At 48.5% G+C, this 14,475-nt stretch overlaps 2 protein-coding genes across 2 annotated transcripts; one reads left to right on the top strand and one right to left on the bottom strand.

Moving 5' to 3' along the window:
- Positions 1 to 11: 11 nt before the first annotated feature.
- PMEL (premelanosome protein) lies at positions 12 to 8,903 on the bottom strand. The gene is given in 17 exon segments (XM_047740689.1): positions 12 to 164; positions 167 to 264; positions 1,292 to 1,348; positions 1,350 to 1,377; positions 1,476 to 1,524; positions 1,526 to 1,599; positions 1,602 to 1,681; positions 1,793 to 1,877; positions 2,113 to 2,229; positions 2,904 to 3,602; positions 3,874 to 3,975; positions 3,978 to 4,034; positions 4,394 to 4,528; positions 5,245 to 5,391; positions 5,538 to 5,648; positions 8,037 to 8,161; positions 8,734 to 8,903. Coding segments are annotated over 16 exon segments (1,959 nt in total). The 5' UTR covers positions 8,113 to 8,161; positions 8,734 to 8,903; the 3' UTR covers positions 12 to 120.
- Positions 8,904 to 8,959: 56 nt separating this feature from the next.
- CDK2 (cyclin dependent kinase 2) lies at positions 8,960 to 14,464 on the top strand. Its single transcript, XM_047740705.1, is given in 10 exon segments — positions 8,960 to 9,138; positions 9,140 to 9,222; positions 9,947 to 10,024; positions 10,133 to 10,182; positions 10,185 to 10,252; positions 10,901 to 11,071; positions 11,542 to 11,556; positions 11,558 to 11,644; positions 12,767 to 12,970; positions 13,237 to 14,464. Coding segments are annotated over 10 exon segments (894 nt in total). The 5' UTR covers positions 8,960 to 9,105; the 3' UTR covers positions 13,342 to 14,464.
- Positions 14,465 to 14,475: the final 11 nt, after the last annotated feature.

Raw genomic sequence — 14,475 nt, 5'->3', positions numbered from 1 at the left:
AAAAAACAGCATCAGGTTCTGAGTATTTATTTCAGGTAATGGTAGTCTCCAAGGGAAGACTGGAGAAAAGATAGGCATGGATGTCCACCCTCAGCAAATCACAGCATCACGTGAGACTACTCAGACCTGCTGCTGCCCACCGAGGAGGGGCCTGTTCTCACCAATGGGCAAGAGCGGAAGACCCGGGGCAGCCGCAGCCAATAAGTGCTACCATGTGGCAGCTGGGGAACCGGGAGAGCTGAGCCCTGCTTCAGAAGTCTTCGCCTGAAATTGGGAGAAGAAGGCAGAAACTGATTAGCAATGGACAAGGGAAGCCTCTCTGTGCTTCTCCAAAACAGAGGTCCCCGGTTTACTTGACCTTGATCCTAGCTCCCTCCCATTCTCACCAACAAGTTTCATCTTGTCTTGTTTTTTATGGTAACCTCTGTCCATTCCCCTCTTACCCTACAAGCTTCCCGGCTTTGAGGACCTTGGCATTCTAGGCCTGAGGATCTGCCCTTCTCACATATGGGCAGAGGACTCAGGTCACCCAATTTCCTCCACTCTTTTTTTTTTTTTTTAAGATTTTTATTTATTTGATAGAGAGATCACAAGTAGATGGAGAGGCAGGCAGAGAGAGGGGGAAGCAGGCTCCCTGCTGAGCAGAGAGCCCGATGCAGGGCTCGATCCTAGGACCCTGAGATCATGACCTGAGCTGAAGGCAGAGGCCTAACCCACTGAGCCACCCAGGCACCCCAGTTTACTCCACTCTTGATATTATTTTTTTTTAAGATTTTATTTATTTATTTGACAGAGAGAGATCACAAGTAGGCAGAGAGGCACGCAGAGAGAGAGGGAGAAGCAGGCTCCCCACTGAGCAGAGAGCCCGATGTGGGGCTTGATCCAAGAACCCTGGGATCATGACCTGAGCCGAAGGCAGAGGCTTAACCCACTGAGCCCCCCAGGTGCCCCCACTCTTGATATTATTAATAACAATAGTCATCAGTATCATCACTTATTATACTCCTGCTTCAGAGCTGGGTGCTTTACCCACATTATCTCTAATCCTTACAACAGTCCCTTATGGCAGATACTAGTTTTCCTACTTATTAGAGGCTCAGAGATGTTAAGCTACTTTCCCAAGGTCCCTCCAGCCAGACTACAGCCCAGGTCCATTTAACTTCCAAGTTTGGGCTCTTTCCTTGGATACCATGCTTCTTCAGAAGAAGTGGTGGTTTCTTCTCCTCTTGAGGAAAAATGAGTAGTGGTAATAAGGGATAAGGGGGTGTGAACTAGACAGTGGGACCCTCACCTATATATCAGAGATACAAGCACCGTAGCCATCAACACCAGCAAGATGCCACAAACAGGGAGCCTGTCCAAGTCCTGCTTCTTGACCTGTGAGCAGAATCCCAGGCTTCAGTTAGCGTCTGCTCCCTGCCACATAGCCTCTGCGCATTCCCCCTCTTCATCCTAACTCTTGTCCAGGTACCTACCAGGCATTATAAGCTGGGTGCTGACCATTGCCAGACTGTTGGCATCGGCCCAAAGACACATTGAGGCAGTAGGTCCCTGAGCCACCCTTCAGGACTTGGTGTAAAACCAGCTGGCAGGCGGGGCTGGTGGCACAGGCTGACAGAGCCGCTGGGCAGGGGGCCGGCAGCCTGGTGAGGAGATGTCCATGCAAGCTTCCTTGGGCAGCCTGCAAGAGGTGTCCAGCTTAAGTCAGGGCAACTGGGAAGGAGCACTAGACACCAGAGAGCAATGCAACAGTCAACCTAAGAGTTCTCAGGACAACTAGTGGAACACTCACCCTCCTTGGCAAGAACTGTCAGCTCAAATGCATCCCCTTCGCTGGATGGGCACAGCCTGTAGGATCTCAGCTCTCTCAATACCCCCTGCAAAGTTGCAAGAGTTTAGGTCTGGGATGCCTCTACCAGGCCTCTCCAAAGGCCCACAGAGAGGAGAACCCTAAGCCTGCTTCCCCAATCCCATCCCTGCCTTCAAAAGAAAAACCCTGGGATTTGAGTGTTCTTGTCCCAGTGAGTAACTCCCTCCAAGGTATGCTTCCACTGGCTGGCCTTAGGCAGTACACACCTCCCTCCACCAGCCCCCAAAGCAGTCAAGACTCACGGACAATGTCCAGGGTGAGCGAAAAGGAGCCGTATCGATATAGAACACAATCCAGGGGGGTCTGTCGCTTTGCCAGGATTAAGGTAGCTGCATCATCCAGCAGGGGACTCTGGGAACCTGGCAGGAGAGGATTGAAGAAGAGACAAATGACTCACCTGGATGTAGAGGCCACACAGGCATTTTTCTAGGTAGACCCAGAGCTGGTGGATCCTGACTTGGAATCAGACAAGACCTGGAAAACCTTATTTTAAAGATAAGGAAACTAGAGCCCAGAAGGAGGAATGGGCACCCTAGAGTCACACAGTTAGGAGTAGAGTTGGAGTTTTAAGAAATCCCAAATGTTTCTCTCCCCACACATTGTGCTGGGTCCTTGGCTAGACACAACACAAGTGCCACCCTGTCACGCCTACCTTTTCAGCGTTCCTACCACAATTTCAGGTTGACCTGCTTTAGGATAGAATCCAGGGGTGGGAAATGGTGCCAGAATCTAAGACAGAATATTATGCATTTATACTTGCACAGAAAAGTGAGATGCAATTATTATGTAAATGACCACGGTGTGTTCCCTGGCCTTCTCCTCAGGAAATAGCTCTCCTCAGGGACAGAGAAGGAGCAAGCACTTGCTCCATGGCCCAGGGGAAGACCCTGGTTTCCTGAACTCCAGATCTATTCCATGTTACTAAGAGGGACTTGAGGGCGAAAACTAATGGGAGCTCTGAAGAGCTTTGTGCTCTTCCGAGTAGTGACAAATGCCCCACCCCAATGAACCTTATTCACACTGGCCCTCTTACCTGTAATACCTTCTGTAGACACGAAGGGGTTGGCATCTGGACCCTCAGCCTCAGGTGTGAGCATCTCTCCAGCTGTGGGCTCCACCGACTCTTTCGTTGTTACCTGTTCAGCTGTGGTTCCAGAGTGCTCTGAGGTTGACCCTTCACGGGTTGTACCTACAGTCTCTGCAAGTGTGGTACCTGTGACCTCTGAGCTTGGCACCTGCTCAGCTGTAGTACCTGTGCCCTCTGTGCTTGACACCTGTACGAGTGTAGTGACCTCCGTGGTCGGCATCTGCACAGCTGTGGTTCTGGAAGGCTCCAAAGTTGGCACCTGACTATGTGTAGTACTTCTGACTTCTGCAGTAGGCACGTGCCCAGCTGTGGTGCCAGGGGCCTCTGCGGTTGGCACGTGCCCATCTGTGGTGACTGGAACTGGGGAGGAGCCACAGGATGTGAGAGGAATGGCAGCCTGCAGCACCACCTGGGCAGTGATTGGGCCGGACTCTAGGTAAGTGTGAGTGACCACAAGGGCCCGAGAGATCAGGGTCCCAGTATGGTCTCCAAAGTCCCAGGTGTAGGAGAGGTCGGCCCCCGGACAATAACCACTGGGGTCATGGAGCTGGAGGGCAAAGGTCAAAGGATGATTTCTCAGGAAGTGCTTGTTCCCTCCATCCAAGGCCTGCAGCTGGGACACACTCACGGAGAAGGGCACCTGGTCTGGGATTGGAGCCAGAAAAGGTGAGAACTAGACCTGGGCCACAGCTGCTTTCACAGCCACACCCTCCAACTCAAGCTGACTGGACCTTCACTGGCTCCAAGCCCCACATTCTTCTGCCCATGTCTTCCTGGCTCTGCCCCTTTAAGGTTACACACCATTTCCCCTTTCCCCATTCTATTTTCCCCTTTCCCTTCTCTCCTTTCCAGTTAGGGCAGGCCTCCCCATCTTTTACCTCCTTGCAACTGGCTCTGCCCCTTCCTGAATCCTTACCCGTAATGGTGAAGGCTGAGCAGGAGTGAGCAAGGGGCACGTAGCTCTGGGACTCCCTGCGGTGGTAGACAGTCACTTCCATGGTATGTGTGCCCAGCATTGCCTGCCTGTCACAATGCTCAGTCCTGACACTGGGCCCCCCAGAACTTGCCAGTATTGGCCTGAGGTTTTTGAAAAGAAAAGCAGGGGTTGGGGAGGTACTGATCAAAGGCAACGGAGGGGAAGGATTAGAGACAGGACATCAGAGAAGGAAGGTTAAGTAATCTATTAAGTATGGTTATTTCAGATAGTATTTGGAAGGTTGTCCTATGAGGGTCAGGAAAGGAATCCTGGTAAGGGGCTCCATGGGATAGGACAATAATTGGGGAAGGGCCCCCAGAAACAATTATAGAGAGTTGGAGGGGGCTAGGTGCTATAGAAGAGGAAAGAGCCATGGGGGCAATGAAGATTAGGGAAACTCACAGAGCAAAATGAAACGGGATCAGGTAGGAAGAGGTGAATCCAAGTATGGATGACTCACCCCAGGTCTTCCAGACATAAACAAAGCTTCTTGTTTGAGACCAAGGGTCAGATGGGCAGGCCCTCCCATCAGGGAAGATGCAGGCATCGTCAGGTACCTGGGGATACACTGGCTGTCCTCTCCACACCTGGCTCCCTGAAGGGTAGATACAAGAGTCATCCTTGAAACCTGGCATTCCTTTCTATACATCAAAACCCCTACCAGGGCTCCCAGAGGGGGGCTGTGGGAATACTCCTTAGCTATATAGTATGTTCCCTTTGCTATCACCCATTTGGGGTGGTAGCAGAAAGAATGGAAACTGGAATTAAAGATCCATATGTACTCAATGACAGACAGAGGAAAGAGACTGGAATATCATATATCAACATGTTTACAGTGGTTTGCCCTAGCTAGTGGGATAAAAACAATAAGAGCATCAGCTAACACTTACTGGGCCTCACCTTAGCCTAGGGTAGGTATTATGCTCAATTCTTTATATATTATCACATTTTAATCCTTACAACAAATGTTCAAGGTGGGTATCCTTGTATCCCCATCGTATAGAGAAGGCAATGGAAGCACAGAACAGTTAAGTAACTTGCCCAGGGAAACATACTATTTATAAATTTAAATCTATGTCTGTCTAAACTCTAGGTCCACTGGGCCTTTTGTCCCCAATTTTGCATACTATATATATTTTTTTGCTTTATCTGTGTTTTTAAATTTTTTTTTCTACAATGAATATTATAGAATATGTATATAATTTGCTAAAAACAAAAAGTAGGGGGAAGGGGGGACACTCCTTGAGCTCATGGGGAACACCAACCAATCTGAGCCCTTGGAATAAGGGCCTGGAGTAGAGAGGTACTCACCATTGATGATGGTGTTGTTGGCCCAGACGACCTGCCCATCTGGTAGCACCTTTTGGCTTTCGGGGAAGTGCAGCGCAATAGAGAAGGATGCATTTGCCCCAACCAGTGTAGGCCCATCATTACTGACCTTCAAGGACACCTGGCCACCTGGGAAGGACTAGCTGCATTAGCTGGGACTCCTTGGTTTTTTCTCCCCTTATACCTTTCCCCTTCCCATCTTCCCAAGCTCCATTCAACCCATATCTTGCTCCTCTCGGCATCCCATGCCCCCCTGGAAATTGCCAATTTCCCACCTCTCCAGCAGTCAGGCCTCTGTATTTCTGCCCACTCTGGATACAGCTGCCTGTTCCAGGCTTTAGTTGTAAGCTGCCTTGGGACACCAAGCCAGTCCTGGTTTCTGGGTCCTGTAAGAAGGTACCATGAAGGCTCTAGGTTCACCCCTCAGTCCCTTGTCAGGGGATTTTATTTATTTTATTTTTTTAAAGACTTTATTTATTTATTTGACAAATACAGATCACAAGTAGGCAGAGAGGCAGGCAGAGAGAGAGAGGAGGAAGCAGGCTCCCTGCTGAGCAGAGAACCCGATGTGGGGCTCGATCCCAGGATCCTGGAATCATGACCCAAGCCAAAGGCAGAGGCTTTAACCCACTGAGCCACCCAGGCGGCCCTGTCAGGGGATTTAAATTACTGAATAGCCACCATGTACCACTCACTGTGCTAGGTAAAAAGGACTTAAGAAATGAATAAGATATGGCCCTGGAGGGTTTCAAGACATGTCCATACAATTCTAATAATTCAAGGCACTGCTTAATATGAGCCATAACAGACATGCACAAAGTGCAACAAAACAACAGACTAAAGAGATTGGTTCCACTCTGGCAGATTGGGAAAGACCACTGGAGTGAGGGAGTTGGCCTGTGGGATAGAGCACTCTGGGCAGAAGGACCAGCACAAGAGGATGCATGGAGGCATGACAGAAACTTCCCATGTGGTTGATACACACTGTAAGAGATGAGGCCAAGAAGACAAGTAAAGGCCCTGAGTACCAAGCAAAAGAATTTGGCCTTTATTCTGTAGGGTAGGCCACAGCAGGAGATTGTGTTTGTTTCATTGAGACATAATTCCTATAGCATAAAATTTACCCTTCAGAAGCTTTTTGAATATGACCAGATCTGTGTTTTTGAAGGACCGCCATGGCAAGCAGTGTAGAGGATGGATCAGAGGCAGGCAGAATTTCGGAGTGGGGACCAAGCAGACAAAATTATAACTGACCAAGAGAGAGGGCTGAGAAAAAAGGACATGATCTGATATGATCATATTTCAGGCTTCTCCTACCTATTTGATTTAGCGATGGCATGGGCATCTGAGCTCCCTCATATGATATGAAAAAAGGATCTAGGCTCAGTGGGTTAAGGCCTCTGCCTTTGGCTCAGGTCATGATCTCAGGGTCCTGGGATCGAGCCCCACATCGGGCTCTCTGCTCGGCAGGGAGCCTGCTTCCCCTTCTCTCTGCCTGCCTCTCTGCCTCCTTGTGATCTCTCTCAAATAAATAAATAAAATCTTAAAAAAAAAAAAAGGATCTATATACGCCTCACCCAGGTACAACAACTATCAACATCTTGCCACATTTGCTTTATCTGTCCTTTGTTGTTTTAGTTTGTTTATTTGTTGGCTAAAGTACTTAGAAGCAAACTGCAGACATCTTGTTATTTTAACTCTACAATTTCAGTACGTATCTGTAAAAAATATGACATTTTCTTAAATAAGCACAATGTCTTTTCACAATGGACAAAATTATAGAACCCAATTCATATAAAATTTCATGAATATCTAAAAATATCTTATGATTGAAAACCAGTATCCAAAAGTAAGCACAATCTTTTAAGAGGCTCAGGTAGACAGTATGAACAGAATGTTTCCAGAATACATTAAGGAAATAGTAAGAAAAAGACTTGAAAACTGCAGCATAGAAGAGGGAAGTCAGATCAAGGAGAACTTCCCAGAAGTCTGGAGACCAAGGATCTAGGGAGACAAAGGGGAGAGTGGGATATGATATCTATATTTTAGCACAGGAGAAACTATCTTCACTCCATTTCTAATGTGTACTGGAAACCTACCTGAGTCTGCGGGGGGTGGGGGGGGGCGTCTAGAATCATCTAATTGAGCATCTCACCACTAGAGTAAGAGAATCATAAGATATCCCATTCTTTCTTCACTCCCAACCCTCCCTCCTCAGAGCAGCACGGGACATTCCAGACCCTCTCACCACCCCCACCCCACCCCCTTGCTCCTGTCACGAGGCCCCAATCCCCCAGAGCCTTTTCATGTGATGCTCAGCTGAGACCCCTCTGCCTGTCTCTTCCAGCCTAGACAAAAGCATGAGCTGTGTTCACCCATCCCCATCCCAAAGAGGGGAGGTGGTACCTCCTTACCTTTTCTATCCAATGCCATATTCTTTTAGTCCTCACCCTATCCCAAGTGCCTGAGTCATTCCCTAAGTCTTCCATGTATTCCCCTTTTGAAGCCCCTGCTCCAGCTCATTGTCCAGGGAGCCTCAGAATTAGGGCCACAATGACCCACTATCCTTTTGCCCTTCCAAGCAGATGGATTATTTTCAAGCTCAGTCCCAAATCTCCGCATAGTGAGGGAGCTCAGATGCCCATGCCATCGCTAAATCAAATGGGTAGAAGAAGCCTGAAATATTGCGGTATCTCCCATAAGGAGGGGAAAAACCAGAAGCAGGTGTGCAACCACAAATTCACACTTGTTCATGCCCACACACCCACACTCACCTTCTGTGGTCCCCACAGCCAGAAAAGAACTCATCACAGCCATAAAGAGAAGGCATTTTCTCAGGACCAGACTCATCTTGTTCTTTCTTCCAGCAACGAAGACACCGAGGGGCTGGGACAAGCCCCTATATAGGAGAGGGGTGCTCATTTGCATAGCCCTTCCTCCTCTCCCTCCAGGAGAAGCTTGGGAGGGGCAGGAGGACCAGAGAAAGGCAGAACTGACAAGGGATCCTGGTCACTGGACATCCGCTACTCAATGACAGTTTTTGGTTTCACTAGGTCACACCCTTCTTGACTGGGAAATCGGAAATAATTGGTGGAAGGTCAACTACGTAACATGTACCCGACGCATAAAATTCATCATAGGCTAGTGTGAATCAATCTAGTTTTTGAGTCAAGCCAGGAAACCTCTCAGAAACAGAGACCCTGCATCCCAAAACCAGAGACAGAATAAGGTGGGTAAAAGAGGCGGGACGAACATCTTTGAGGCCCAGAAAACCCACACAGCAAGATTCCTAGCTTCCTGCTACTAAAACAGATCTTCTGGGCCAGGTGGAATTTAATCTTAGGACGAGCACATTTTCCCTAGGGTTGGTGAACGGCAAATTAGAGATCAGGAAATCCCTACAGATTTAGAAACAGGTGAGAAACTCGACTTCAAACCAGGTACTTGGAAAAAGACATTTAGCTTCCCCACCGAGACAGAATCTTGTGTTAAGTAGCCTCAGAACTAAACTTGCGTGAGGTGGAGTCATTTGCGGCGGCTAGGGCGCTGGACTCACCCTCCGCTCTGACGTTAACCAATAGGAAGGGTTGGGGGCGGAGCTAGGGAAACGCGGGAAGGAGGGGCGGGGCCTCTGGTGGCGGTAGGGAACTGGAGGGAGGCGGCAACATTGTTCAAGTTGGACAAATTGACAAGAGCGAGAGATACACTCCGTTCCATCCGACCTGGGGCCGCAGAGCTGGGCGGGTTTCCCCCTCCTCCACTCCCCGAGAGCCGGGGCCCGCCTTTTGCAGGGTTCCCAGGCCCCAGCTCCAGGGCCGGGCTGACCCGACTCGCTAGCGCTTCATGGAGAACTTCCAAAAAGTGGAAAAGATCGGATGAGGGCACGTACGGAGTTGTGTACAAAGCCAAAAACAAGGTGACGGGAGAAGTGGTGGCGCTTAAAAAAATCCGCCTGGACACGTGAGTGGCCTCTGTACCCGGGACTTCCTCTAACTCGGGAGCTCCTTGAGTGCCCCCCGCCCCCACCCAAGAGGCGGGGTAGCCGTCCAAGGACCGGAAGGTAGCAGGGAGGGACTTCTTTTGAAGTGGAGAGGTGGGTTGGAGGACAGTGAAGGGTTTCCCTGTGGAGAGTATAGGGCACTGTAGAATCTACGGGAAAACTTCCTCCCCAAAGCCGAATGATGCCCCAAATGTGCAGTCAGAAAGACTCAGAAAGAGGAAGGAGGCCTCAGAGATGGGGTCCAGGACTCTCCGTAGAGTTGGGTTTTGTGGGAACCGGTGAAGAGCACTTACTGAATGAAGAGCCCTCCTCACTGCCCAGCCCCACCCTCATCTTAGAATTCTCTACCTCTTTCAAAAGAATGGCAGTTGAAACCTCACTGGCCCCTCTAGGGAGGCTGGGTGCTGCTACTCCTATTTTTTCCCAGTTACCTTCTCTCTTCTTGACTTCCACCAGAAGGCTTTACTTACCTACCCCTGGGAAAAGAAGAAATAATGACCTTAACGTATCCAAAAACCACTCCCTGCCCACCCATGAATTAACTCCTACAGCACCCTTTCTCTTTTCTCACTTTCCTAGGGGATGCTGGGGTGGTCTCTCATTGGGAGGAAAAGAATGACTGGGCTGGGAGGAAAGGAGTATTTGTAAACCACATTCCTCTCTCTGCTTTCTCAACTTCTCCAGTGAGACGGAGGGTGTACCCAGTACTGCTATACGAGAGATCTCTCTGCTTAAGGAGCTTAACCACCCTAACATTGTCAAGTAAGTATACACCTAGAAAGTGCTCTGACAGTGAAGGAGAATGTGTTCTGTCTGTGTAGCTGGGTATTACTCTAAACTCACCTCCATTCCTGAACCTCCCTTACCTAGGCTGCTGGATGTCATCCACACGGAAAACAAACTCTACCTGGTTTTTGAGTTCTGCATCAGGATCTGAAGAAATTTATGGATGCCTCTGCTTTGACTGGCATTCCTCTTCCCCTCATCAAGGTAATCCTTCTCATCAACTCCTCCCCAACATGGGCAAGTTTTGTGGGTACTGAAAGGGGCAATTCAGACAGAGTGATGATTTTAATCTTGGCTTCCTTCCCAGCCCTCATCCCCCTACACACACACACACCTTTCTTTTGTGGCTCTTTCACTGCTCATTATGCTTATTAACCCCTGGGCTGGTCAGGAGAATCAAAGAAGTTGAAACTCTAGTGAGTCAACTAGATGCACAGGTGGAAAGTCAGATGAAACTCAGATAAATGGGATAAGGGCACTTGGTAGATTCCTCCAAGAAGCCCTTCCACTTGTTTGGTAAGAGAAATATTCAGTGAATCACTGCTGTCTGTTCTAGGGCTGGATTCTTTACTCCCTGAGCTACTTTCAGTCTGTCAACAAGCATTTATTCAATGCACATTGAGCACATTCAATGTGCTAGGCACAGGATATGGAAAAGAGATGCAAAACTAAATAAGACCTGGTCCTTGTCTTCACTGGAAGGGCTTCTCACTCCATGGGGAGATACGGTTTATAAACATGTCATTATAATCCAATACAGTAAAAGGCTGTAGTCAAGCTTTGCAGTCAGAGAGTAGACCATAATAGCTCACTGTGGTAGAGAAACAAAGTCCTCTCTCTCTTCTTTGTCAGAGCTATCTGTTCCAGCTGCTCCAGGGCCTAGCCTTCTGTCATTCTCATCGGGTTCTGCACCGAGACCTCAAACCTCAGAATCTGCTTATCAATGCAGAGGGGGCCATCAAGCTAGCAGACTTTGGACTAGCCAGAGCCTTTGGAGTCCCTGTTCGTACTTACACCCACGAGGTGAGACCCTCTCTGCATTTCTTCTCTGAACTTCTGGGAGGTGTTAACAAGGACATTCACAAAATTACTAAACCTACCTGGCCAGCAGTTTCTCTCTCCACTAGATGGAAAGTATCTCTGGCACCCCCAAGAAGTTTTAGAGTATGCACTGAGTTCATACTGTGGGGCTAATTGGGCTTTGATAGGTACCAAGCCAGGAAAGCTGGATGGCACACTATTAAAATTATGACCGCTTGTCTAAGGTTTTCCAGGAGGGTTGCAAATTGTGGGTTCAGAAAAATATGGTCCTCAGAGTCACGGGCGAGGCTAACTCTGGTCTAAGAAGTTGTATGTAGTCATTTAATGAGGGAAAGTCAGAAATATGAGAAGGATGAAGGGAAAGAGAGTTAGCAGAGTAACACTGAGGAGCTGAGATGTGGGAATCACCAAGCCCTGTGCACCACCCCTCCTCTTCCTGCTCTTGTCCCCAGGTGGTGACCCTGTGGGTACCGAGCACCTGAAATCCTTCTGGGCTGCAAGTACTACTCCACAGCTGTAGATATCTGGAGTCTGGGCTGCATCTTTGCTGAGATGGTACGGAGGCAAGCCCAAGTTCCACCCAGCTCACTCTTCCCCATATTCAAGAACACCAGAACTATTTCTCTGCCTAGACCCGTGGCCCTTCTGTTATCATAGGACTTCTTTCTCTAGAGTAGCACCAAGGCGGGTAAGGGGGGAAAGGACAGGACTGTTGTCCCTGATGTCAACCACAATGTTGGTACAGCCCTCAGACAGCCTTAGCCCTCAATACACATCTCCTATCGACAAATTGAGCTAAATCTGTAGCTGTTATTAGCTTTAGTTTGCATTTATTTGGGAGAATGAGTACCTACCATTCGGTGCCTCCTTCATTTGGCCTGTAGACCTATTGTAGGGTTCCAGGAATACAGCGAAACCAACTGTATTCACCTTATCCATACTGTTTATTTAAACTACAAACTTAAATCATGGTCCCCTCGACTTCTGGCTCTTCAGAATAAAGGATCCCCAAGACCCAGCCTTTTATAGGAGCTTTTGTCCCCTTTAATATAACAGTGGAGTGGGCGCATTTTCACATCAAATCAGCAATTGTTTTATGGTCCTTTATTGGGTTGTAACTGGGGGCCTAGAGACCATTAGCCTGTATATAAAATATGCATTTATCCCCCAGTACATTACCTTACAATTGCCCATATTCCTCTCTCAATTCATCAAAAAATATTGTTAAGCACCTAGTGTGTACCCCAGCACCATGCTAGGTGCTGTGGGGAACACAGAAGAAATGGAAGACACAGTCTCTGCCCGCTGTGCTCCTATCTAGAAGTGGCTGCATCACAAGGAGGGGGGATGACCGCAGTGTCTACCCCAACCCCGTGAGTGGCTTGGGATCCCTTTGCTACATGTCAGTGGCACCCCAGACATTTCACCCCCTCCCAGCCCCACCCAGCCTTGGGGATCTGCAAAGGCATGGTTGGGGGAAGGAAGGAGGGACGAGGAGAGAGATGAAGGGACTTCATTGTCTCAAGCTCTGTGTGACTGACCCCATGAAAGGCCCTGGGGAGGGGAGTCATGGGGCCCTGCTGACCTTCCACTGCCTGTGGGAACCTCCATTGCACAGGGAGCAGCTTTGACTGATGTCAGTGCGGGTCTTGGCCTTTTCTCTTTCCCCATTTTCAGGTGACCCGCCGGGCCTTATTCCCTGGAGATTCTGAAATTGACCAGCTTTTCCGGATCTTTCGGACTCTGGGGACCCCAGATGAAGTGGTTTGGCCAGGAGTTACTTCTATGCCTGATTATAAGCCAAGTTTCCCCAAGTGGGCCCGGCAGGATTTTAGCAAAGTTGTTCCTCCCTTGGATGAAGATGGACGGAGCTTGCTATCGGTGAGAGTTGGGGATGGGCACCCATTTCCTCTCATTTACTCCCCTAGGGCAGGTTTTTTTCCAGATGAAGGAAGATGAGACCCTGGACTCTGGGTCTTGGCATTTCCCTAGCCCCTGCTTCTCTCTCTCCCTATTGGCACACCCATTCAAATATAGGGAGGAGGGAATTGGGTGAAAGGAATCTGGTTTCCTGATTTCTTGGAACACCTGCTGCCCATGTAGTCCACTGTCATATCACTGAAGTCAGCATACATCTCTCCCTCCAGCAAATGCTGCACTACGACCCCAACAAGCGGATTTCGGCAAAGGCAGCTCTGGCTCACCCTTTCTTCCAGGATGTGACCAAGCCAGTACCCCACCTTCGACTCTGATGTCTTTCCTCCAGCCCCTACCCCAAGTCTTACCCTCTCCTCCAGAGGGCCCTCATTTGGCTTGGCCCTGGGCTATTTGCCCTCTGTTCTGGTCTGGCTGCCTTCACACCTACCTCCCCCTCTTAGCCAGCCAACTCGGGATATAAGGGGTAGAGGGGAGAAACAGGTGAAAATGAAAGGAAGCTTCAGTATTAGATGCACTTAAGTCCCTCTACCACCCTCTCCCCCTCCTCTTAGTCATTGCTGAGGAAGGCTGGTATTTAAAAAAAAAAAAAAAAGGACTGACTCTTTCTCTCACCCCGCCCCCCACATAGGGTTTGCCATCCCAATCTCTGAAAGCCCTGAAATTATTATTTCCTGTGTTTAAGATGACAGACACATCAATCCTTCTGCGGCCACTGTGTAAGACCAACTGATAGCAGAGGACCTAAGTTGGAACTTTTGAAAACCAAGCAAAACAAAAACATAGGGAGGGCCCTGTTTTAAAGAATTAGGTTAAAAAATAGACCAGCCAGTTTATACCCTAGTTATAGTGTTTCATCTCACCTAACAGTCTAGGAGACTCAAGACTCCCAGTCTCTGTAGCCCTGATGGGACTACAGTAGAAATGATTGCCCCTAGTCCCCCTATCTGTCCCTCCTATGGGCAAGAGGTGTCTAGGAAACTCTAGGACAGGGACTGTGCTTTACCGTGGCCTTATGAGGCAAGGAAAAGTTGTCTGAATGTTTCTCTTCCTTTTAAGATTCTTAGTTCTTAATGTCCTAGGTCCCATCTTCCTCTGAAGGCCAACCCCCACGGGAGTGGAAATTAGGGTTTAGACATCATTTTGAGAATGCTGACACTTTTTTAGGGCTGGGACTGAATGAGGGCATTGGGAAAATTTTTTTCTTTAAAAGAAGGATGAACAATTATATTTATATTTCCTTCAGGTTATAGTCGTTTTTTAAGTGGGAATGGGTGGATGTGTTACCATGTGCACCTTGGGATTTTGTAATGCAAATGTTTAAAAAGAGTATTTTTTCCTTTTTATGGTTTTGTCTCTCCTTCTCCCACCTCTTCAAGTGTTCTTGCTATTAACGTTATTTGTAATTTAGTTTGTAATCATTAAAAACAAAAGTTCCTAGTTTTATAGTT

The sequence above is a fragment of the Lutra lutra genome, chromosome 8 (genome assembly GCF_902655055.1).
Source record: "Lutra lutra chromosome 8, mLutLut1.2, whole genome shotgun sequence".
Taxonomy (NCBI): domain Eukaryota; kingdom Metazoa; phylum Chordata; class Mammalia; order Carnivora; family Mustelidae; genus Lutra; species Lutra lutra.
Note: the sequence above shows the minus strand (reverse complement) of the source record. Positions and strands in the feature narration are given on the sequence as shown.